This window comes from Phalacrocorax carbo, chromosome 6, assembly GCF_963921805.1.
Source record: "Phalacrocorax carbo chromosome 6, bPhaCar2.1, whole genome shotgun sequence".
Lineage (NCBI taxonomy): Eukaryota > Metazoa > Chordata > Aves > Suliformes > Phalacrocoracidae > Phalacrocorax > Phalacrocorax carbo.
Window position 1 is genome coordinate 51,670,762 of NC_087518.1, and position 23,852 is coordinate 51,694,613.

The 23,852-nt window shown below is 41.1% G+C and overlaps 1 protein-coding gene across 7 annotated transcripts in view; it reads right to left on the bottom strand.

Moving 5' to 3' along the window:
* ST3GAL3 (ST3 beta-galactoside alpha-2,3-sialyltransferase 3) overlaps positions 1 to 23,708 on the bottom strand; it is a 190,842-nt gene extending 167,134 nt beyond the window's left edge. For 2 of the 7 annotated variants that reach the window (XM_064455272.1, XM_064455271.1), the window contains exons 1-2: positions 23,579 to 23,706; positions 22,682 to 22,826 (exon numbers count right to left, since the gene is read on the bottom strand). In XM_064455272.1, the coding sequence (XP_064311342.1) occupies positions 22,682 to 22,796 (115 nt within the window). In that variant the 5' untranslated portion in view covers positions 22,797 to 22,826; positions 23,579 to 23,706. Of the gene's footprint in view, positions 1 to 11,784; positions 11,827 to 22,681; positions 22,827 to 23,578 lie in introns of those variants that run through there. The other 5 variants (XM_064455274.1, XM_064455275.1, XM_064455276.1 and 2 more) reach the window with 5 other exon arrangements.
* Between the last annotated feature and the right edge of the window lie 144 nt (positions 23,709 to 23,852).

The following is a 23,852-nucleotide window of genomic DNA, read 5'->3' on the forward strand; positions in this document are numbered from 1 at the left end:
AACAGCATCCCACGCTGCATGAGGCAGAGGGCTGCCAGCAGAAAGAGGGGATCCTTCCCCTCAGCTCAGCACTGGGGGGGCACCGCTGGAGGGCTGGGTCCAGTGCTAGGCTCCCCACTACAAGAGAGATGTTGGAGCTAGTCCAGCAAACTAAGATGATTAAGAGATTGGAGCATCTGCCATATGAGAGGCAGAGAGAGCTGGGATTGTTTAGCCTTGAGCAGAGAAGGCTCAGGAGGATCTTAATAATGTAACCTGATGGGAAGGAATAAAGAAGGCAGAGATGGACTCATCTCAGAGGTGCCCAGTGAAAGGACAAAAGGCAATGGGAACAAACTGAAAAGCAGGAAAAACTATTTAAACAAAAAAACCCAGTTGTACTATGAGGATGAAGAACATCTCCAGATGTGCCTTCTAGTCTCAAATATTTTGTGATTTTGTGAAACACCTTGTTCTAAATCAGCATTGCTCTCAGGGTTTTCATGCAACTACTTCTCACGTTAGACTGATTCAGAATGAATTAAATGCAGAGGACTCAACTGCAAAAAAGACAAACCTTCCAGTCTGCTGGTAATGTTATGCCAGGCAAGAAGTCTTAAAAACACATTTCAATCTGAGAACTGAATTTATCCAGAGTTGAGCACAGGATAAATATAATAACTATAAGGTTAAGGTTCACATAGAAAGAATTTCCTTCCCAGGATAATGAAACGTATTGTTACAGCTACTATTTGAATCAAGGAGTGAAAATCCACTATAAGATCTGGTGGAGGTCATGACTATTACCCATAATAAGCTGTTCTTTACTACTGGCTCTCACAAGAGGAACAGCCACTTAAATACAACAGTGTGCAAACTGGAGCGTTCTGGCCAGGAATTACCTGAGTTAGCTCGCAGGACCCAGGCAGTTTCTCTGCAGTTACCCACTATACTCAATGTGACCGAAGTGTCCTCCGCTGACAATTTCCACCATTAGATTTCAAACTGATGGATCATTAAAGCCCCACTTTCTGCTAGTAAAAATTTGAACAGTGATGCCACGGAAGGCACAGCTTCACAACACAGCACCAAACAGCCCGTGAACCCGTTGGCCCTTGTCCCTTCCTTTGAGCCATCACAAGGATTGCCCTGGTTGAGAGGTCAAACCGGCAAAACACCTTTCCCTTGTGGTCTTCAGCTGTTTTAGAGTAGGCTAGCATTGCTTACCATGCAATCAGTCAACCAGAAAAAGCTAGCTCAGGGTACACAGTAGAAACAAGGGTTAGTGTTGAAGCTCAAAGAACAAGTGATGTTTCAAAACACGTTTATAACAGTGCTATCAGTGTTTCCTGCAGCCAAAGCCCAAAAACACACCAATACCTTTCTATCCACTCCTCCTCCATCTTAGCTCAACTCCTACCTGACAGATCTCTTCTGTTTTCTGCTCCCAGCTGACTCCAACACTAAAAGCTACCCTACCACCCCAGAAACACACAGAACAAGGACAGATTGGGGAAATAGTTACTGGTGCCTATGAATAAATTTCTTTCAGGTTTGTCTACATAAGGTCTTCTCCTAATGAAATCACACTGTAATACCAGTAAAGTTATCTGTGTGGACAAACCATAACAAAAGGTAGACGCAGCAGCTGAAGAACTTGGGGCTTCAATGAGTTTGCTACTGTAACTACTATATCTTGTACCTACAAGGGGTCTCTTCTGTGACATTATGACTTAAATCAGTTTGCCAAGTGGAAAGCTTTACTCACAAAGTAGTACTTTTTGCCAGCATAATATCAAATAAACCCATATTAGGATTTTCAACAACATAAGTACCTTAACAGTTGGACTACAGCAGTGACCAAACCGAAGGTGTCTCACTCCCATCAGGGCTGCCAATTCCAACCCCAAATGAACACGAACCTCAAGGTGTACTTACACAGTACTTTGGCAGCAAAGCAAAATTAAGGACATTTTCACAGCCCGTGTGGCCCAGCACATCACTGCAACTCCCCCCAGCACAGCTGGGCTAGACAACTGCTCAGAGGGCAGGGGGAGGTTGTAAACCAGATCACTGAAAAAGTATGGACAAAAACACCAAACATACTCCTTAAAAATGCTACTACGCAGTTACTTGCAGCAGATTTGCCATGAAAATATACATACCATGTAACCATACCCTCCGAAACTTAGATTTGGAAAGCTCAGGTCCTTTCCACAGAACTCAAATTATCCCTGGCAAAGCTGTAACATTCCTTAAAAGCAAGTCTTAAATACTGCACACCTGTCAACATTCAAATAAAACAACTCTGTAGTGAAGCAGCCAGAGGCTATGTAAGAATGTGGTAAATAAAACAGAGGAGAGATTCTTGTAGGGCTGTCCAACAAAAGAGATGGAATAATTGCAACTTTGTACCCAAACCATTACTGTTCTTTCTTTAACTCCAGAAGAACAACTCTCTGCAAAGCTGTCCAGCATAATCAGCACCTCAATCTAGAACAAAGAAGGAACAGTCTTTCTACATCGCTGAAGGAAAAACAAGCTATATCAGAAGACACATCTTTGAAGCACTTTTTGTGACAGCAAAAATAATGAGAAAATGTTCATACTTAATCAGGGGACTGTCTGCAAAACTACTTAGTAAATCCATAAATGGATGGGATGAAGACAAGGCAGCGACCCAGAGGTGACTATGTAATATCTCAACAGTTCCAATGACCAATACATTAGGAATAAAAACGAAAATCTGAGCTCCGTGTGAAAAAACTCATTTTTTCATCTTACACCAACAGTACCCTCTACTGTTACAAAGCAGCATAGCATAAGATGAAGCGCAGCCCTGACCATCAGGAACACCCTGATGCATCAACACCACCTGCCTAGACTTACTCATTAACTACCCATGTTCCAAGTTTGTTGGTTTCTGCCAACTACAGAGCCAGGTTTTAGGGTTGGTTACAATGCTAATCTACTTCTTTTCCCAAGGCCTTTTTCTGTGATTGGAAAATGACAGATAGTTTCAGCCTTAAAAATAGTATTAAAATTTAAAAAAAAAAATTTAAGTCTATCTTCTAAGGTAAGGAAGACCAGAGCCAGTCAACGCTCAGCCACACATCATAGAGAAATTGAAATATTCTATCAGAAGGTTCTTCCAAAAGCAACTTGACAGCTACATCTCATCTGCAAATGGCCCCGGGGCAACAACACAGGCAGACTCCTCTACTTCTGATAGCCTATGACCACCCACCATCCCCACGCTGGAAGAAGGACCATCACATTGCAGATTCAGCACAGCAAGAGGAGCAGAAACAGGGAGGTCGGGGCTTCTCCTTGGGATGACGTTTCCAGACCCATTCACAGAGGATCACTGAGAAGCTTCAGCACAAACCATGAGGTTCAGGAAACACTGCCCTTGCAGTACCACTAATGATCTCTCTTGGCAGAGAAATTCAGAAACTGGGTGCACGTACTGTTCTCACATCATGTGGGAAGCATGGAGGGGGAAGATAAGTGTAGACTATATGAGCGCTATATGGCAAAAAAATGCTCCCAAGCTTGATTTGAAGCACAGGTATATTCATCACAGAATGCCTGTATGAACAAGCAGCATGAAGGAAAAGACATAGAAGAGCAAGGAATGCTCTAACTAGATAATGTAGTTAAGATTACTGTCCCAAAATTGAACTGTGAATGAATATCCTTAAGTATAATCCAGTACTTTACACCACCCATCTTCAGAAAAAAATAAAAATAGAAAATAAAAATCCTTCAGTACAGAGAAGAAACAAAAGTTGTACAACTTACTATAGAAAACAACCCGATATTGCCCAATCTAGAAAGCGTATTAGGGCAGGGACACACATGACAAAATGTCTACAGAGCTTGAAATTAAGAGAAACCCAACAGAACACGTTGTCCATAACGATATTGCTAATAAGACACTTCCACCCAGTTCAGTGTCTTTTTCTGAAGAGATGGGAGGCAGCAGTTGATTGTCTTTGGTCAAAGGACACAACTTTTAAGCTTCAAAGATGGTTTCATGTCTTTCCATCAAAGCAGACTCAGAACCACATCTTTACACATTCTGTAGCAACAGCAAGAAGACATCCAAGGATACGGCAAGTATACAAACATTTGAATCTTGGCACGGGAACACAGTACTTCCAAGCAGACATAATGGTGTTATAATGAGTTACAGTGAACAGCAAGCTGAACTGAATCAGCACCACAATACTGAAACCCCAGTCTTTGCACTGAAAAGCATAAACTAGAGCATAACTGCAAGCCATGTTTTTCTACCCCACTCATACAGACAGAGCCTCCAGAGAAATACATTCTTGAGTACCACACTCCAAGAAACACAGACAGATCAGAGTCCAAAAAAAATTTCTCCACTAGAAAGATTAAAGATTCCAAACCTGAAGAGAATAAGACTAAAAGAAGGCTATCAACTAACCTAAAATACATAAACACATGGGGAGGGGTGGGTGTGTGGCAAGGGGTGGAGGGGGTAGGCAAGGACCAGACCAGAAAAGCTTGCAGTTGACTTAATTGTGGCCAAAGTGATTTAAAGTAGACATCAGGAAAAATCTGTCTACAGAGAAAATAATTAAGCACTGGGATAGAGTGCCCAAGTTTCCATCATTAGATTTTATAGAGTACTTCTGACATATGTTGGCATAAAATTATGTTAAAAATATTGTTTCTAAAGACCCAGAGACAGACCTCCTGCAGTTCTTTCCAAGGTTATTTTCTTCAATTTCCTATGAAGGAAAACATTTTGAGTGGCCATTGTTAAAAAATACAGCTTCTAAAATGAGTAGCAATATTTAAGATCAGATAATCAAGAAAATAAACAGCACTAGAAATGAAGTATATTAATCTACTCTAAAAAAAAACATAGGACAATCAGTTTACAAATTAAGTATTTACTCAAGTGTCTTAGGAAGTAGCTAAACAGTTATACAATAGGAAAGGAAACATCCTTGCAGTTCTAGCTTGCTCCCAGTTGTTTTTTAATACCAGTGAGGTAGCTGGGCTAAAAGACAGAGTGCCAGGAGTACAAAAATGAAAGATAATGGCACTGAGATACATAAATATGAAAATAAATTTTAGCAGTTAAAAAGAAATACTAAATTTTTTTAACACACTTAAATACATAATTTTAGAGCTTAACACCATCCTTTCCTTACTACAGATTGACTGTTCAGGACTACTAGTCTCATCTCTCTGCTGTTAGTGCTTAAAAAAAAAAATTTAAAATTAAGTTTCACTCTTGTTAACATCAGGACAGCAATAGGCAGCTTCTGCCTTGTAGCAGAAGACATGTCATTTTTCAATACAGTCCAAGTCCCAAGATGGTTACAATCACAGCAAGATAACTTGTTTCTCAGTACAATTGCCCAGCATTCATCTAGAAATGTGAGACACTTTCAAGCCTGTCCTTTAAGACAAGCCAAAAGCATTTGCCTTGATGGAGAAACAACATGGGGGGAAAAGAGAAATTAAAAATGATTCACTTGGATTCCCTCCTATTTTCAAGATGAAACTTCTAATATACAAGCACCTCCACGTGTTTATAATCCTGTCTGAGAGTGCAGCAGCCAACATGCAATTGCAGGGGATGCATACCCCACGTGATAGCACATAACTGCATTTTCCCAAACATTTTATGGGACCAGACAGACATTTCAGAGATGAGGCTTCACACTATGTGATGTAGGATGAGAACCACCCAGCAATCAATGCAAACTGAAGCCTTCTGGAAACATTAATTCCAACAGCTCCCAGTGGACATGGACAAAGGAAATACCACAAATAATGTTTTTTAATTAAAATGTTTTATGAAGTGTATACTGGCACATGCTAGGAGGAACTGATAAAAGTTATTTTCAGAGAAAATGGCTTAGAAAAGGAATATATTCACTTCTCAAGTCTTGCTGAAAAAAAAGAAATTATGTTATTTGTCATTGATTATTAGCTTACATGCTTTGGAAATCTCACCTTTGAGGGACATCAGTGGAGCTACTGTGAAGAGACAACCACTACTGTTGCTGTAGTCACTGCAGCCAGAAAGACCGACAACTGCACGCAAAGGCTAAAAGGAGTCAAAAGATAGATGAAATGGCAATATACTGGGCTATGGTCACCACCAGCACGTCTTATTGCAGAATGAAGGGAATACCTCAAGTGTTCCTATACCACAGAGAGTTTTGAATAAATGAAACAATTAATGGGAAAGATTTAAACAGTTTAGTGTAGATGCCTGACTAAAAAAAATGAAACAAAAAAAGAAAAACAAAAACCAAACAACAACAAAAAAGCCAAAACACAACTACCTCAAAAATAGTTTGGAAAATAACATCTGCATTACACTGGAAACTGCAGAACTAGAAGGACTTGAACAAAGTCGTCCAGAAAGTTGAAACACGATAGAATAAGCAACACAAATGCTCAAAAGGATTAGAAAAACCAAACACAAGTACACAAGGGAGACATTAAGAGCACTTTTGGATGCAACACATTGGAGTTGCCCAGCTCCCCTTGAAACTGGTTGCAAACCCAAATTTGTAGTCACTTCAGTGAAGATCAAACCTGCATTCAACACTCCAAATATCTCCACGTTTTTAGTGACAACCAGACATGCCTATCATTAATAGCTGGCAGCAGCAGAAGCAGTTCAAACGCAGCAGCGTTCGCAGCCAATGCGGCTATTCTCAGCAGCACTGTCTTCTCCAGAGGGAGCCAATTACCACATGCACAGCCCCCCTTGCAACCATCATCATCACACCAGTCCTTGACATCTGATTACACAGCAGTCTGTAACAGCCATCCTCTTCCAAATAGTTCTTTGTTATCCTAAGCTTACTAAATAGCTGTGTGTCAAGTACTCAGAGCCTAAATTAATAGTATTGCACAAACAGCCACTGCCTTTCCTCACTAACTTTCTCATCTGTTGAGCTCTGGAATTTCAAGAGAGCTCTGACTGTCTTTGACTACCCCACTTCTCACATTGCTTTCAGGACTTCATTTTCTACCTACAAACAACATTTGTAGGAAAAAAAAAAAGTAGCCATATGGAAAACATACTCAATCCTGGGAGTCCTTCAAGGGAAGAAAGTGACAACAGCCACAAGGTACAGATTAGGAGGTTCAGACTGGACATTAGGAAAAAATTCTCTACTAGAGCACCATGGAACTGGTTGCCTGAAGTCTGTTTTTCTACTCATCCCAGTGTTCTATACCCCCTTAACAGTGACTGCTTTTGCACTGAACCTCTTGAGAGGCAAAAGGCATTTGTGGTAGAAACAACATTACCTGTATCATTATTGTATATTCAATATCATACATTCAATGTTAAGTGCCCCTTCATTGATCCGGCATTTCTTCAGCAAGCTCCAGTTCAGGTACCATGCACCTCCAGTGCAACACATGCTCAGTAAAGAGCTGTTTGAAACAGAAGGTTGAAATACCAGAAAGTATATGGACCAATTTAACTGACACAAAGCAGTACAAAAAGTTCAGGAAAAAAAAACAGAACCACAAGCCCCTTCAAATGACAATGAGTCCTCTGTCTCAATGCATCATGCCTGGTCTCCAGGGAGGGCTACAGACAAGCAAGGGATTGTGTATATGATCAAATACAAGGGCACTAACACAAGACCTATGAGGAGAGAGGGAACAAGGCTTGTTTAGCCTGCAGAAGACAAAGCTTCAGGGAGACAAGAGGGCAGCCCTCCAGCACCTGCAAGAAGATTACCAGGAAAACAGAGCCTGGTTCCTGAAGCGTCACATGGTGAGACAATGAGAGGCAGTAGTCAGAAGTTGAAATAAGAGGTTTGGATGGGGTGTGGAGAAGAGTCTGGTAACCACGAAGACAGTGAAGCGTTGGAAAAGGTTGTACAGTCTCCATTCTTGGAGGTTTTCAAAACCTGACTGGATAAAGACCTGGTCTCACCTAATAACTGATACTCCTTTGACCAGGAGGTTGGACTGGAAACCTCCTTATATTCCTTCCAACTGGTGTTATGCTATAATTTTGCAAAGTCTTGCTCCATTCTTAAAAAACACTGAAAATTTTTGAAAGATATTATAAACCAGAAAGAATTGGACAGTAAGGTGCACATTAAGACTAATAAATGTAGGTGTATTTTCCTCTAGATTTCTATATTTGGACACATAATAGAAGATGAAAACTGGTCTTTTCCCACTTACATTACATGTGTGTGCACACAAATGTGTGAATATACCGCAGTTACATTTAGTGAAAGAGCTCTTTCTACTACTAAACCTGCAATGACAATGGCTAAATGGACCCAGAAAAAAGTATATTAATATAAACTCAGGTAAGAGAGAAGCAAAACCAATTCTGTTTTAAACAGCAGAATAGAGAGAGGCAGAGATTCTGCTCCAGGAAAACACTGCCTTCTTAATTTGCTACCAAAGTAAATCAGGAAGGGATTGATTGATTGGCCAGTCCAAATTAGCCTTAATTTACTTCTCAGGATCAACCTGAGCCAGAAAACAGAGTATTAAGTTTTTCCGAGTTTCAAAACAATGATAAAATAACAGAGAAAAGACCAGCATCAGCCACTAATTCTGAACGTTTCCTAAGCCTAATTCCAAATTCCAAAACCCTGCTTTGCTAGAATAAATCTACTTTCATCTTCAAGCTGATCTTGTATCAATAGTTACCACATGTGAACCTAACAAGTACAAAGATTAGCTGCTTTCAAAGAAAAAAGATTAAGTGCACATAAGTGCTTACAACATAGGAAACATTTGGAAAAGGGCAGCAATTTGCAATAGGTTTCCTAAAATGGTAGATTTGGAACCTTAAAAAAATCACCAGATGTCAATACACAGGAATTCATCTGTTGAGAGCAACCACTATAAGATTAGGGCAAAAATTCACAGGAAAGGACTATGCCTCTGTTCAATTAGATCTGAGGCATCCTTATAAGAAACCCTTCAATCAGAATATATTATTTCCTAGCAAGTTCACATAAAGAAGTCTAATACCTTGAAGTAAGATTCATTCTCCTTCCAAATCTGGCTTTCTAAAATCTTGGTTAGTCAGACATTCTTAGATTTTTCCAACCTCTACAGAAATATTAAATTCTTTTCTGAACCCAGATAAATTTTTAGACTGTCATAATTTCTACCCAGAGTTAAATATTCACTACACTATCTTCTTAAACACTTTTTTTAAAAAAAAAACCAAATAAACCACTTCACCATTCATTTAGGGCAATTTAACGAAATGTTACTCCCCATCTTCTTAACTCGTGTTTTCACTAGGCTTTAGGGGTGCTTTTTCACACAACATCAATCATTTGGGAAGCTCAATAGCATGGGAAAGTGGTAGCAGAAGCTTATAGATATGTTTGAAAAGTAGTCAGAGAAATTTATGTCAGAAAAACCTTAGGAGGCACAATTACATGAAAAAAACAACACATCTATCTCAGGAAATGAAAGGTCACACATTACAGGAAGATAGAAAAATGGGATGGAAGAAACAACAGTAAATGCTAACCCCACTGACAGTTTTCTAAGACACCACGCGACCTGTGCCTGTGGTCTGACCAGGCACAGCTGCTCTTATGTGAGACTTACCAGTGACGGATGGACAGAACTTACTCATACAGATTTTACTATGAAACATGAGATACACACAACAGATGTGCTTCTTAATACAAACTTGTCTCCCCAGAATTTTATTTTGTTTCTCTCTTTAAAGTACATAAATTAACAGCAGTAATTGTTTTAAAAATAATAAATATGTCATCATCACTTGGCAGAGGACCAGCATTTTTTCGTCTTCAGTTCCCATATAAATTCTACCTGGTGAAAAGCAATTCAAATTATCAAATGTGTCTTTCACCCTTTATTCTCCTCTGCTTCAACATCTGCAAGAAGGATCTCAGGATTAGAAGCATCCAGATTTTCACCACAGCACCAACCCAGGAGATAACATTACATACTTAGAACTTTCTCTTCAACTAGCAGAAATCCTGCAAATAGAATGAGCTGTTCTGTAAACAATTGAAGGAACAAAGCCTGGCTTCCTAAGAATTTTAGATTTGTCTAGATTTTCCTCCCTCTGCAATAACACCAGCATGGTGCTCAAAACCTTACACTCTCCCCAGGTTCTTTAGGCATATGCATAATTTCAACTGAATTTAAAAAAAAATCCAGCTATTAGGACAAGGCACTAGAAGACCTTCTGAATGTAAGTGTCAGGAGGCAAACACACAAACTTGTCACTTGATTAGATTATGAAAACAGCTACTGGCAACAGTGGTGGATATGAATAGCAAAGTTCCTCCAAATTAAATTACTCTAAAACCAAATGACTCTATAGAATGACTCTGTAGTATTTACTAAAGTTCACGCAGGCAATGGCAGCTGACACTTTGAAACGGCGAAGGAAAGAATACTGTGCTTTTTGGTTTGCTTTGGGGTTTTGTTTGTGGGTTGTTTTTTTAAAAAATATTTATTCAGCTCACAATAGGTTTGGACACGTCAGGGGAGAGCTGGTGAGGGGGTGAAGCTGAAGGCATCTGCTGCCCTCACGTGGTACCTGCAATAACCGCACGCTTCAACAAGCCACAGCCTTTCAAGCCTGACCCTTCCCTGCATGGCTGCAACAACATTTTAGCCAAAAATACACGTTTAAGCATGCCAGCCTGCCTGGTATGGATTAAGAAGTACACCTCCGAAAGAGCTGCAATGAGAAGGGAGAGGAGGCTTCTCTATTTTCACACTGTATCAGTTTCCTGGTCCAATTTGCTTTACAAACAAGTTTTCCAGCATATCTGAATACAAGCCAGAGGAGCAGAAGCTGCTTAGCCAAGGGCACAGCAGACGCTTTTCCAGTACAGCAAGTCCCAGATTCATTTCACATTACCTCCCCTATCATGTTATTTAGTCTTTACAAAGATAAAAGCATGTAGCCAAAAAATAGATCACAGAACCAAGCAAAAAACTTAATTCCTCTGCGTGGGGGAAAAATCACAGCACCCCTCACAACTTTCACTTCTTCAAGCATGAGACACAATGTGCCTTTAAAAAAAAAAATCTTTGCTTATAGAAAAAGACAAGCATAAAACAAGAAAAAAAGAACTGCGCCTGCAGGAAGAGGTAATAGGGATACTGCAGCAGACAGTTCCAGATACATTATATAGAGCTCTCAGGGAGAGAGATTTGACAGCACATGTCGCACATCTAAACATTTCCACACAAATGTGAACAACTCTTCAAATCCAGCTGGTCCACAACACATGCAGCAAAGCTGGCTGCAAAATAAATTGCCTCACAGCTTTTGTCCAGCTTTTCCAGACAAACAATGGAAAAATTAAAAAATAATCATACAGATATCTCAAACGTTTTTATAAACAGGTCCTTGAAGAAAAACCATCACAAGATTAGTTAACACCATGAACAGGGACAAGGATAAGGAAAGCTACTTACGGGGTAATTCCACAAACAAATACATGACTGCTGAGCAAGGTATACTTACACTAGCACAGCATTATCTCAAAACCAGCAATTAATACGCAACAGCCAGGAGGGGTTTTTTTAAAACTTTTGGCTATACTGTTAGGTCTTAAATAAAATCAAAGTAGCCCTAACTTCCTGAAATTACATTGAAGTCTGCAGAAAAAATTCTTACCTTAGTTCTTTTTTTATGCTACAATTATAAAGTTTGCTAGAAGTGAGTGAGCTTCCCAATACCAAGTTTTTTGTTCTTCACCTATTGGTTCCTCTCCCTTCTCAATTGCCATTTGCTGAAGCCATGCTTACAGTTAGTCACAAGAAAGAATTCTGCATCTGCATCAAGGCTGTATCAGAAAAGCAGCAAATCACTAGACAACAGCAGATTTCTCTGGTTCTTCATCCATCCACCCTTTGAAACAGGAAGCATAATTTGCACAGGAGAGTGCATAATAAAGAGTACTTAGCCCTAGTTTAGGAGCTATTTTCAATTCTTCTTTAAAAAAAAAAGTTTTAGCAACTACGTCAAAAAACTTAAAGCATTCAAAGGCCAGGAAACACCAGCCTAAAGGCAGTCCCTTCATAAAACAGCATGGTTTCCATTCACAGAAGCACAAAAACTGTTTCTCAAATAATACAATATGCTATAATCATAAAAGTAACTTTGTGGAAAACAAAATATCCAGCAAGCAGGAGTAATATATTATGAAAGTGTCAGTATTGTATAATATCTTTATAATGCAAATGCCCTATTTTCCAATGTGCAAACTTCTATTTCAAAAGTTTAGAAATAGTCAAACGACATCTGAAGCATCCTTAAATGAGACAAACTTAGAAATTTCAATCAGAATTAACAAATGTTTTCACTCGAATTCAATTTGCAGTCTTTACATTGTATTAACTCAGACTTCTGCTTCTAATGAAGTACCGGACCCAAACACAAAAGCTCTGAACTCAAAAATATAGTAATTAATGTTATAATGAATCATATTTAAAAATAATAAAAGCTTTTCCAATGTTCAGAGGAGACACTTCTAAACAGAGATTACGTCAACAGTGCTAACAGAAAAGCAGCATTACTGATTTCCTAGCAGTATAATGGAGAACCACTTAGAGTCTATTTGGAAGCTGATAGAATTGTGTGGGGCAAGTCTCAAAAGGCAGAAAAGTCTTAGAAATTAAATTCACAGTAATTAGATTTCTAATTATACCTAAAGCATTAGTGATTGCTATAGTTAAAACTGCCTGAACCATTCCATTATACCTTTCTTTTCAGAAGCTCAGTTTTTCATCCTTTGAGCAGGAATCCTAGAAGTGCAGTCTGTGCCTGAACATTTTTTTTTTTAAAGTTTAAATAGAAGAGAGTTCTGTGTTTGAGTATGGAGAGCAAAGTTAAACTTTTCCGTTCTAAAAAAAAAATGCTACCTTTAAAAAGGTGGTTGTGGTATTAGCGTGCCTGGAAAGCATGAAGTACAGTGCTTTCGATGTGGTAAATCTGAAGGTTGAAAAACCCCAAACCAGCATTCACAACTGTTCAGGTTGTATGCTTCGTTCTTAAGGCATTTCCACAGATGCATCTTAGGCAACTTCTAGCAGCAACTTACACTAGCCACATCGTACCCTAATTACAGTACCTGTATCAAGCCACCAGCGCTACCCATGCAGACCATCACCAGCTTTGTTATTATCAATACAATACTTTGAAATACTGCTGTGTTTTTACAAACATCAGCAGATGATCTCTGCCCCAAGCAAGCAACTTCAGCGTATCACTGCTCTCCTGAACTATGCAGATGTAGAATGCGTAACTACAGGAAAGCAAGCCTCATTTGGCCAACTGGACATTAGATCAAGAACCTTGAGACCTCCATTCTATTCATAGCTCTGCCCTTGAGCTGTTGTGTGACACAGAATTATTTTACCTCCCTGTGCCTCAGCTTCCTCTGCCTTCCTGAGTCAAGTCTATGTAAGTTATAACCCTTCTTCAGAAATGTGCCTCAGTACATTTTTTTGATTACAGTCTCTAGACACAATCACAGCTGAAAAGCAATACCTAAAGCTATTCTGAGATTGATTAATTTCTGACAAAGACAAAAAGATGCAATTGCACTTATAAATTATTAACCTCGCCAACATTTATTTAGAGTAAGTCTTCATATGTAGGAAGCCATCAGCTACTTACCTGTTGAGAAAACTCAATTTTTATTGATTTCTGCACCATCTCATTTTCACTACTTCTTTCAAAGCATACATGCACCTGTGTGTAATGTTTTGAACAAAGATACTCCTCAGAACATGCACACTCACTGTAGCTAGACCAGACACTGTGTTAAACTTTTATGCAGCTACGCTGTGTTAACTCTTTTTGTTCCAGGAGCTATTAAGGGGCACACTTACTGCACTGTTGCAGTTCAGATGAACTTCACATGTAATCAGTGTCTCTAACACTGAAATCCACAGGATAACAGCTGCGAAAAAACAGCATGCTGTAACAGGGACTGCATTAAAGTAGGAGAGATCCTAGCATCGTTGGAAAAAAGTTAAAGACAAGCAACATATGTTTATAAGCTCTTAAAAACAGAAATAGCTAATTTTAACACATTCTGGTTTTTCTTTTTTAGAACCGAGCAAGAAATGCTAAATTCTGACCCTCTGAGATAGATAGATAGATAGATAGATAGATAGATAGATAGATAGATAGATAGATAGATAGATAGATAGATAATCTTGGATTGTCTAGGCATTTGGTTATTCAAAATACCAAGAACTGGTTAAGAAACATCCTGTAGTTTCTGTACCTGACTAGAATTTCAGCGCTACCTTCACATGCTATTCCTTCCTCAAGAAAGTAATGCATAAAAGAACAATATAATCATGTGGTGCCACAAAAGAGTAACCACTTGAAATCAGCTATCTGTTTCAAATGTCTATTCAGGATATGCACAAACAGTACAAATTACTTTTTGCTTGATGCCTGGGTGCACAATTACATTCCTTCTGAAGTGCAGAAGAGATACATAATTCATACAGAGCTATGCCTCATGACCCAATTGTACTTGTCCTTGCAAGTCATACCCAGGCTTTGCTGTTTTACTGCCTCAGCCTGATACTGTGATGTAAACCCAGACTGCAATGAGGAAAATATAAGATGTTATAGTGACAAGAGCACCAAAAAGGTTGGCAGAAGATAACAATCTAGGAAAAATCTCCTCTGCAAAACGTCCCTAAGTGTGACAGACATGGTCAGAATCAGTACTAAGACCACGGTCAGAGATCACAGCAGCAAGAGCTGTTCAACTTGAGACAAATCACCTATTACCTCCTTTGTGCCAGGAGTTACTGCCCCAATGTCAGCAGAACTGATGTGAAGCAGAATTGAAATGGGCATGAAAGGTGCCCAAAGCCAGCCTGCCTGTACTAAAGCTGACAGAGAAAGTCTGTGTGATCTCAGACGAGTGAGAGGGCGGAGTTTCTATTAAAGCTGGTAATATTTTAAGGCACAATAGCCACTGCTGCAATGGCTACAGGTCACGGGCACACACTTTGTGCACCAAGGGGATGTACAGTGACAAGATGGAGGAAAGGCAGGGAACCACTCACTAACACAGATGAGACAGTCCTCACAGGGAGGTATTGTTTCCAGCTGAACTCATTGCTAAGGGGCTCACAGTCAGCTGAGATGAATAAGTCCTTTCACCTCTGAAAGCACTCAGCTGCAGAGCAATTGCTAAGAGAGGTAAAGTGCTTTCACTGCATTGTACCTTCCAGAATATGGAAAGCTGCTGACTTTGACCTCTGAAAAACTGTATCGGAGGATACAGCTTCAGCTGCTTGTAAAACACTGAGTGCTGCTCCTTACAAACACTATCCCAGGCTTCCTATCAAAAGTCACAGGGGCATACCCTTCCCAGACTTGGGGGGGACAGGGTGAAAACACACAAGAGTTACGCATGCAAAGCAAGTGAAACACTAAGTCAGGTTAAGATCAGCTGTGTGAAACAAATGAAACCACACTCTGCTTTAAACTGGGCAAGTTCTTCAACTGCACTATCATCAGCTAGCCACACAAATGGAGAGAGGGAGAAATAAAGGCCTGAACAGGGACTCAAACAGCAACAAGACTGCTGTTCTCAAAAGAAGCAATAGCACCTTACTGTTTTAGGACGCAAACCTAAGGCCCACCTGTGGGTAGGGGGATGGAGAAGTATTCTTGCACTTTGTTTTTCTATCTTGCTAAAAAGTCAACATCAACTCAGAACTAAAACAGTAGTCAGCAAGGCCTGAAAAAGCTAAAATGAAGGCAAAGTAAAGATGAGCACATGTACAGCATTACAGCCACTCCTCAATCCACAAAGTGCTTAGGGTGCTATGCAATTAATGCCCTTCACTAAACCTGCCCCTATAGGTTCTAAAGCCTGAGGAGTGTTCAGGGAGTTTTCCTCCTCTGGAGAAATCCCAAGGATAAGGCAACATTATGCTTGCTCCCTCCATCAGCAGCTCTGTCATGCATCATTTCTCACTGCCCCAGCAGAGGTTTGTTCTGCACTGTAAATGTTAAAGCAGCACTGGAAATTCCTGGAGAAACAGCAGGGTCCCTAGAATGGCAAGGTTCAAAAGTAACATTGGGTATTTCACTAAATACACAGTAACAGGTCAGGAAAAGATTAAGCACTTTCATTCCCCTATTTCTTTGGCCTACCTTGGGAAGCGCTGCCTTCTAAAAGACAGAGGCACTCGTGAATTTTCTTTAATCTGGTTTGTAACTCTTTCATAGACCTTAAAAGTTCTGATTCATATTCACTGACTAGACTGTCTCTTCTGTCCTGGTGGCAGACTGGCAGCTACCTCTGGTGGAACGGGCAGGCAGTTCTGTTGCATCAAACAGCCAGAGCAAGAGGGTCAGGAACGTACACATCCACCTTTAGCCAAACAAAAAGTAGCTGGCACAATTACAGCTGTGAAGGTACTACCACAAATTAACGTCCTGAGTTGCAGGACTTTAAGTTTAGCCAGGCTGCTTATTCTGGCAGGTTAACAAGGAGCACAAAGTAGCATGAACAGCGGTAACAGTTTCTGAGCACTAAATCCATTTTCCTGTGCTCTGCACAGATGAGAGGATCATCCACCAGAGTTTAGTATACTAAAGTTTTCAGTTTCAGGCCGACCACAGTGGAACACTTGAGCCCAATAGGAGAACTCTTAGAAAAGTTAAGCTATTTTACTAGACAACTGTTGTTTTAACTCCTTTTTTTACATCTCTAACATTGACTGCTGCCTCGATGACATTGCATCCTACTTTTAACATTTCAAAAAGCATCATTGTGATCCTCAAATCCCTAAAGCATCTGAAAAGTCACAAGAGACTCCTTAAATCTGTAGCTGGATCCATGTTATGAGAACTTTCTAAACATTTGTTCTCAATTTTGGTGCAGTAAGTACAGCACTAACACAGACTACAGAACAGCCGAGTAGATGAAACAAACCTTGAAGTTACTAATAACTTAAACATTAGTGAATTGACAAAACTGTGTCTTAATTCTGCTCCCAGACTCTTCCTGCAAAGCAAAAAAGCAACTGTTTCAGGAAACTTACACTGCTGCATAATACTGTCCAAAACAGGTTTTCTAAAAAAAGTTAACACCCACAAGGTTAAAGTCTCTCAGGCTTTTCAGGCCAGGGAGCAGCAGCATCAGCAATAAAGTCTACCATAGAGAACACACACACACATATCTAAGGCTAAGGGCACAGATCAATACAGAGCTACTGAAATGATTACTATCACCATTTGCCTGCCACCCCTCACAACAGGGGCATGAGTGCCTTATAATTCTACAGGAAAAAAGGATATGCTCCCTCATCCACCTAACCATAAATTCAGCCAGCTTAGCTGAAAACACTTTCAGAGATGTATGCTCCCAACACCAAGCTGAGCTGGGCCAGAGATGTTATTCTTTCATAGAAGCACTCCTGCATTTCCCTCTTCTGGCAAAGGCGAGCAGGACAGTAACTCCCAGAGATGAGGGTCTGAACATGAAACTATTACATGCCTCTCTCCTCAAAGGGGACAAGTTTGTCTCCATGGCCTAGTAGCTCACACACTGACTGTCTTTTCATTTTTCATTAAACAACAGAATGGAAAGAAGTCAGGTGTCAGTGTATGCAAGATTCACTCCCTTAACATAGAACAAGTGACACTCCCAGTAACTCAAGATATGACAGTTGTACCCACACTACATACCATCACACATACCGTGAGGCTTCATCCACATGAGAAAGAGCATACACATTCCACACCCTTGTAAAAAGGCCCAGTTCTTCAGCACATTTTTAGTCCCTAATACAAGAATTGACAAAAATACCATTTCACTTTGAAAGAGAGAAATCAGTATTTATATTAAAGATAAAGGTTTGATCGCTCTTGATTAATTTAGCCTTTTTAGCCGCGAGACTGGTTTCCATGGAAACGCAACTAGACTAAAAACCTGCAACCAGAAGTGAGTCAGTTTTGCCTGTTTATGTCTTCTCAGTTCCCATGGAAACAGACATTAAAAAAATAAAAAGGATAAGGGTCCTGAAATACCTCCAGAAAATCTCTTCCCAAAGCTTTATCTCTTTGGCTGCCTTTCCAGAATTAGAGTTGAAAATAACACAGAGCAACAGATGACAGAATAGTGACTTGATTTCTTTATGGAGACATCAAGATACCATACCTGGAGACATTTCAAAAGCCACTTCTAAACTGACATGCTCAAAATCTATAGCTACAAATTGTATTAACTTAGGTTTTGGCAAAAGTACCTAGAGTATATATTTCTTTAAATTAATTCAATGCTAATGTAGATAGAAATACAATAGAGGACAGGAAAATAGCGTCACAGTGTCCTTGTCCCAAGTATATTTCAATACTTTTGGGGAGGGGAGGGGGGAAGGAGGGGCGGGGAGCAAAGCTGCCCTGGGGAAATGAGTCCAATATTTCCATAGTCAGGACATTTTTTAATGGAATAATTCCGTCCTTACAACACATTCATTTTTAAGTTGAAGTTGCAAAATCAGCTATACACATATCAGGTTAAATAACAAACATTAGTATTAAAATTTTAACATTACTACATTCTGTCTTTCAGTTATGGGTAAAAATGCATTCCTCCCAGCTGATAAAGCAAATCTAAGAGGCACTGTCAGCAAGACTCCATCTCCCATCATACTTTCAAAGGTAATGGGGCACTGGCTGTCTTCACACTCAGAGATAACATCATCCTCCTCAGAGCCAAATGCATCAGGGAAGGTAGAAGAGGTAGGACAGGGAGTTGTTAGGAAAGAGGCTGCAGCGCATGTCTAGACCTTCAAAACCTGCTTCGATCACTACCATTACTATGTAAGAATTCCCTGACAACTCAGTGTCCAAGAAAACAATGAACAGAGTTATGATTATCTGCTGCTGCAAGGTCCTTCTAGAATGTACAGGACAGCTAAACCTGATACCAAACTTCGTATTTCCTTGTTTGTCTCTCACATCACATTATCGGTTCTACATGCTTAGCACACCTCCATGCATCTCAACGCTCCTAATCAGAGGGCTGCGGCATCTGTCATTATTGCTTGTCTGCGAAGAATGTGCAAGGACTGTGTATATCTCTTACCACTATTGTCAAAGACTGAAGCTGCATTACAGAAATCAGGAAAGAAAAAAGAAGGAAAGCTTACCTCTGTCCTAAACACTGCTCATATACTGCCAACAATCACCAGAACTCAAAGGCCCTCCTGCATTCGCAGTGTTACACGCCACCTTTCTTGCATTTCGCTACTGCTCTGAGAACTAACAATATATTGCCACCAACACGAAACAAGGCTAGGGGAAGAGTAGCCAGCCATACTACTCACTAGAAGGATGAGAGAGGGGTAGCAGTCACTGGGGGTTTGTCTTGAATGCAAGAAGCGGTTGAGCTTAATTCAACCTTTATTAGTTCACAACAGCTGAATTCAATCTATTCTTGTCACAGGAAAGATAAGCCTGAGAGAATTAATTCTTTCCTATTCCCCTTTGTATTTTGGCAGGGCATAGATCTCTGAGAACTCACTAAGGCATCACTCGAGGAGGACAGATTTAAAGGTAAAGAGAAATGGTAAGAGAAACATTGATATGTGTCTTCCAGTCTATTCAGAAGTTTACCCTCTTTTCTGGGAGGTGTCAGAAGCACAAATAAATTAACTATTCATTTACTTTAGCAGCTAAACATACAGACATCAAAGTCTCAGCATGACTAGATTCCCTAGAGTTACCATTCAAATTCATCCATAACAACAAAATACACGGGTATTTTCTAAACCCTTAAGTGAACAAACCACAGAAGCAGCAGCTGAGCAGATCAAGTATTGTTTACCATACTCTGGCAAATTTGTTTGTGTCTGATATTAAATACAGGTGTCAAATTTACTAAAACCAGTCTCTGAAGAGATTGCTAGGGTGTCGGCTCTCATGATCAGCTTAGTTTCATGCCTCCTCTAGCACAAAGAACGGAACAGAGAAAAGATGAATGTGACTACTGAAGCTAGGGAGTCACTATTACACAGAAAAAAGACATTGGTCACAAGAAAAGATAAAATAGTCTAATAAGAAGATGATAACATCTAAAAAAAAAATCAATAATCTTAGATTATTAAGCACCGCAAAATTAACACATCTAGCTTAATTTTGCCTCTGGGGACACCAGCATTATCATATCAATCTTAAGGAAATTTTCAAGGTCACCCACTGACTTGTAATTCAGGAAAGAAAACCACAAACAGCTATCAAGCACCACCTGCCTTGTGCACTGAACTAAGCAAGGTTCCCATTCAGAAAACAGAAAGTATAATTGCACCATTGTACATTGTATCATATTACACATGGCCAAGGATGTTTAATCATGGTTAAATGAGCAACTTCAATTCTTTCATTTGTTAACTTCCAAACACTTACTTATGGAAGCCTAACTTTACCTCTTCGTATCATGTTTCCCAGTATGGGCTTTTAAATTTGTATTTTAAATCTGCATAAGTTCCTCATGTGTAAAATTATTGTATAAATAAAACATTTTTTTGATACATACAAAACTCCGAAGATCAGCTGAAAGCTGGTACCACCTTAACTGTTTTCTACAGTAATCACATAAAATTTTGCCCTCTTACACTAGACTGGTATTCACACTAGTATTTCAAGGAGCTTTATCTGATATTTAAGACATAGCCCATTAAAGTGTCTAGAAGAAAAGGAAAAATGATACAGCCTATATCAATTGTGACAGCTGATAAAGGTCAATAAGCTAAATCTTCAGACTAGCATTATTGCTTTGTACATGTTGAAGAAGCTTAATGCAAGCACTGCAACTTCCAAAAATAAATGAAGAACACATTTTACACAAAGGATTGGAAAAGAGGAGACACACACCTAACAAGAAGTCTGTGATTTCACCTTACAATGCTACTGTAGAGCAACCTGGGTACCCAAAAGCCAGTACACTCAATAGAAATTATTCTAACTAGGCTGCAACTTAAAGTTATCCTTCCAGGTAAAAGTATCACATTTATAGAAATCCACAATGTTTGCATATAGATTTGCAACATTGCATTGCAAGGCACAGTTACCCAGGGACTGACATGGCATAAAATAACAAATGGCACATAAAACTAAAGCCACAAAATCCAAAGAGGCAAAACCTGAAGATATTTAGAACCCACCTTGATGCATGGCACATAAACACAAAGCTTCTCCACAGTTAACAAAGTTGACATACAAGTTGTTGCCTGAAGGGTTTTTTTTCCAGTCCTCAGGAAGTCCTAACACAATTTCTGGTTGGTATGAAGGAAGTAAAGGATGGCAGGTGGTATAATTTCATAACAGATCATTATGCAGAAGCAGATATGGCAAAACTGTTCTTTTAATTACATTCAACACATTTTCATGCAGGAAAGATTTGTTATACCTCATATCAACAAAAGCGCTAGTTTTCAGATCACCACAATCAAGATTTTTGACTCTCTCTGAAGCACAAACCTGAAGAAACAACCCCTGCTCAGAAAGACACTATGCATCTCCTTTTACAAATTCAGTCTCCCAATACCTGTTCTAGTACAAGAGACCTTAGTAGTCCTCCTGTCAAAATCACTGCATCAGTGCAAATGTCATATTTAAGTCATCATCTGTCATCATGCAAAACTTCTTAGAGCATGTAACAACAGATACGGAGCATGTAGAGGTAGAAAAATATTAAGTTTAATAAGCACTGCAGTAGAAACCTCCAGCAGCATGCACCAAAGCACGATACAGCAAAGATGGAATTTGACCGATGGCTTTTTGTCAGACAGAAAAACAATCCTTCTGGATCAGTGTTTCTCAGCCACTGATCCAGGGAGCAACAGTCAGCCATGAGACATCTGAAACAGCCTGTGGAACAGCTGCAAAGAAGGCTGGCTTGTGTTTTGGGCATGAGGGGGAGAGGAGGAAATTGTTTTCTTGCTTTTATATTTTCAATAAACAATTCTCACATGCAAGAAAGCAATCGACACAAGCAAAAATAAGAGCACTAACTGAGCAATCAAACCTCAGCCTAACTGATATCTCATTGCAACCAAAATCTCCTATGGCATTACCGCACAGTACAATCCTCAGATTGTATTCAATGAGGTCAGATGTCTCTTTGGACTTAAAAAAGGTTGAGAGACATCGCTTTAGATGACAGACAGTTGGCAGATAATAACATGAAAGATAAAGGGAAGATGAGGATTTCTGAAGGACAAAGTAAGATGATGAGATAACCAGCGTATATGATTATAGAAAGAAATCAAAATCCACCAGATAAAAAACCCGTGTCTTAGATATTTTAAACTGTACAGAAAGATTCAGGGAACAAAAGCCCCAGCACACAAACTCTTTATTTTGACAATTAGGAATCATAAACTAACACAGAATATTCTAAGAACCAAAGTCTCTAATACTAGATTTATAGAGCGTGAACCTGCTTTTGTACTCAGTAATAAAAGTAAAGCCATAAAGAGCATTAGGTAATCGCAAACTCAGCCCCTTAAGTATACTAAAAGCTCCAGCATTTGGTTGAGCTTAAGTCACATCCCTCTAATACTACTCAATCAGAACCACCTCAGTACTATTGCAACTATTTAACAGACGTTTTAGGCAGACCAGAACCGGTTACATGGTGTTCATACTTACTTGAATCCTCCCATCTGAGAAGGTGCAACTTCCAAGCAGAATAGTACAGAAATCCCAGTACCAGAAAGAGGCAGAGGGCTAGCAGCAGGTTACGCATAAACACCAACAGTCCCATCTTCACATTAAATCTGCTCTTCTACATGACCTGAGAAAGAAAAACAGGTTGAGGTCGGAGCCACCTTCTCCAACAGCCATCGTTCTTCCAAAAACTTGCAACCCCACACCTCGAATAACGCACGGATCCAAGCCTGTGCTCTCCACGAGGTACAACACACCAATTACCCAAACGGCACCAGGGAAACAAGAACGAGCACCCGAAGCAGCCGCCTTTCTTTTGTCGCAAGGCGGACGCCGTTCCGGGGAGGCAGGGGGGCACTGCGCGCCGTGACAGGGCAGCGGCCCAGCTCCTCGCCCGCACTCGCACCCCAGCCGGCGCCGGGTAACCGGCCCCAGGAGCCCGGCGAACACCTCGCTCCGACCGGCCACGGGAAAGCCCGGAGGCGCCACGAAGTAAACCCACGGCGCCCGTGGGGTGTCCGAGGGGCGGCGGGGCCCGCGGCAGCCCGCCAGCTGGCCGGGGGCGGCGCAGGTCCCCGCCGGGAGCCCCGGGCAAGCCGCGGTGAGGTGCCGCGCTGCCTTGAAGGCGGGTAGGGCGGCGGGGAATCGGGGCCCCGCCCGGTCCGGGCAGAAGGGCAGCTCGCCGCCGGCTGACAGTTACTAACGGCCGGCTGGAAGCTGAACGGCCGGCGGCACCGGCACCGCCGGGCTGGCGGCAGGGCGCGAACCAGGCGCCCCGCCGCACTCCGCTCCCCGCTCCGCCGGGCCCCGCTCGCCGAAACGGCGGCGTCCACCGGGGCCAGCCCTGCCCGATCCACCCTCCCCCACGCCCCTCCTCACCCGGCCGCCGCCGGCCCTGGGCGCTCGGCCGCCGGCTGCGGGCCGCGGGCGCGGGGCTGCGGGCGCCGCCATGCCGGGCGCGGCGCAGCGGGACCGGCCGCCACCGCCGCCACCGCTACCGCCGCGCTGAGGGGCACAGCGGCCGCCAATGGGGCGCCGGGGCGGGGCGCCGCGCCGCCAACCCGCCCTCATAGAGGCCGCCGCCAGCCAATGGGGCGGCGCGGGGGGCCGCGACTGCAGCCAATGGCGGGCGGGCGGGCGGCAGGGGGTCGCC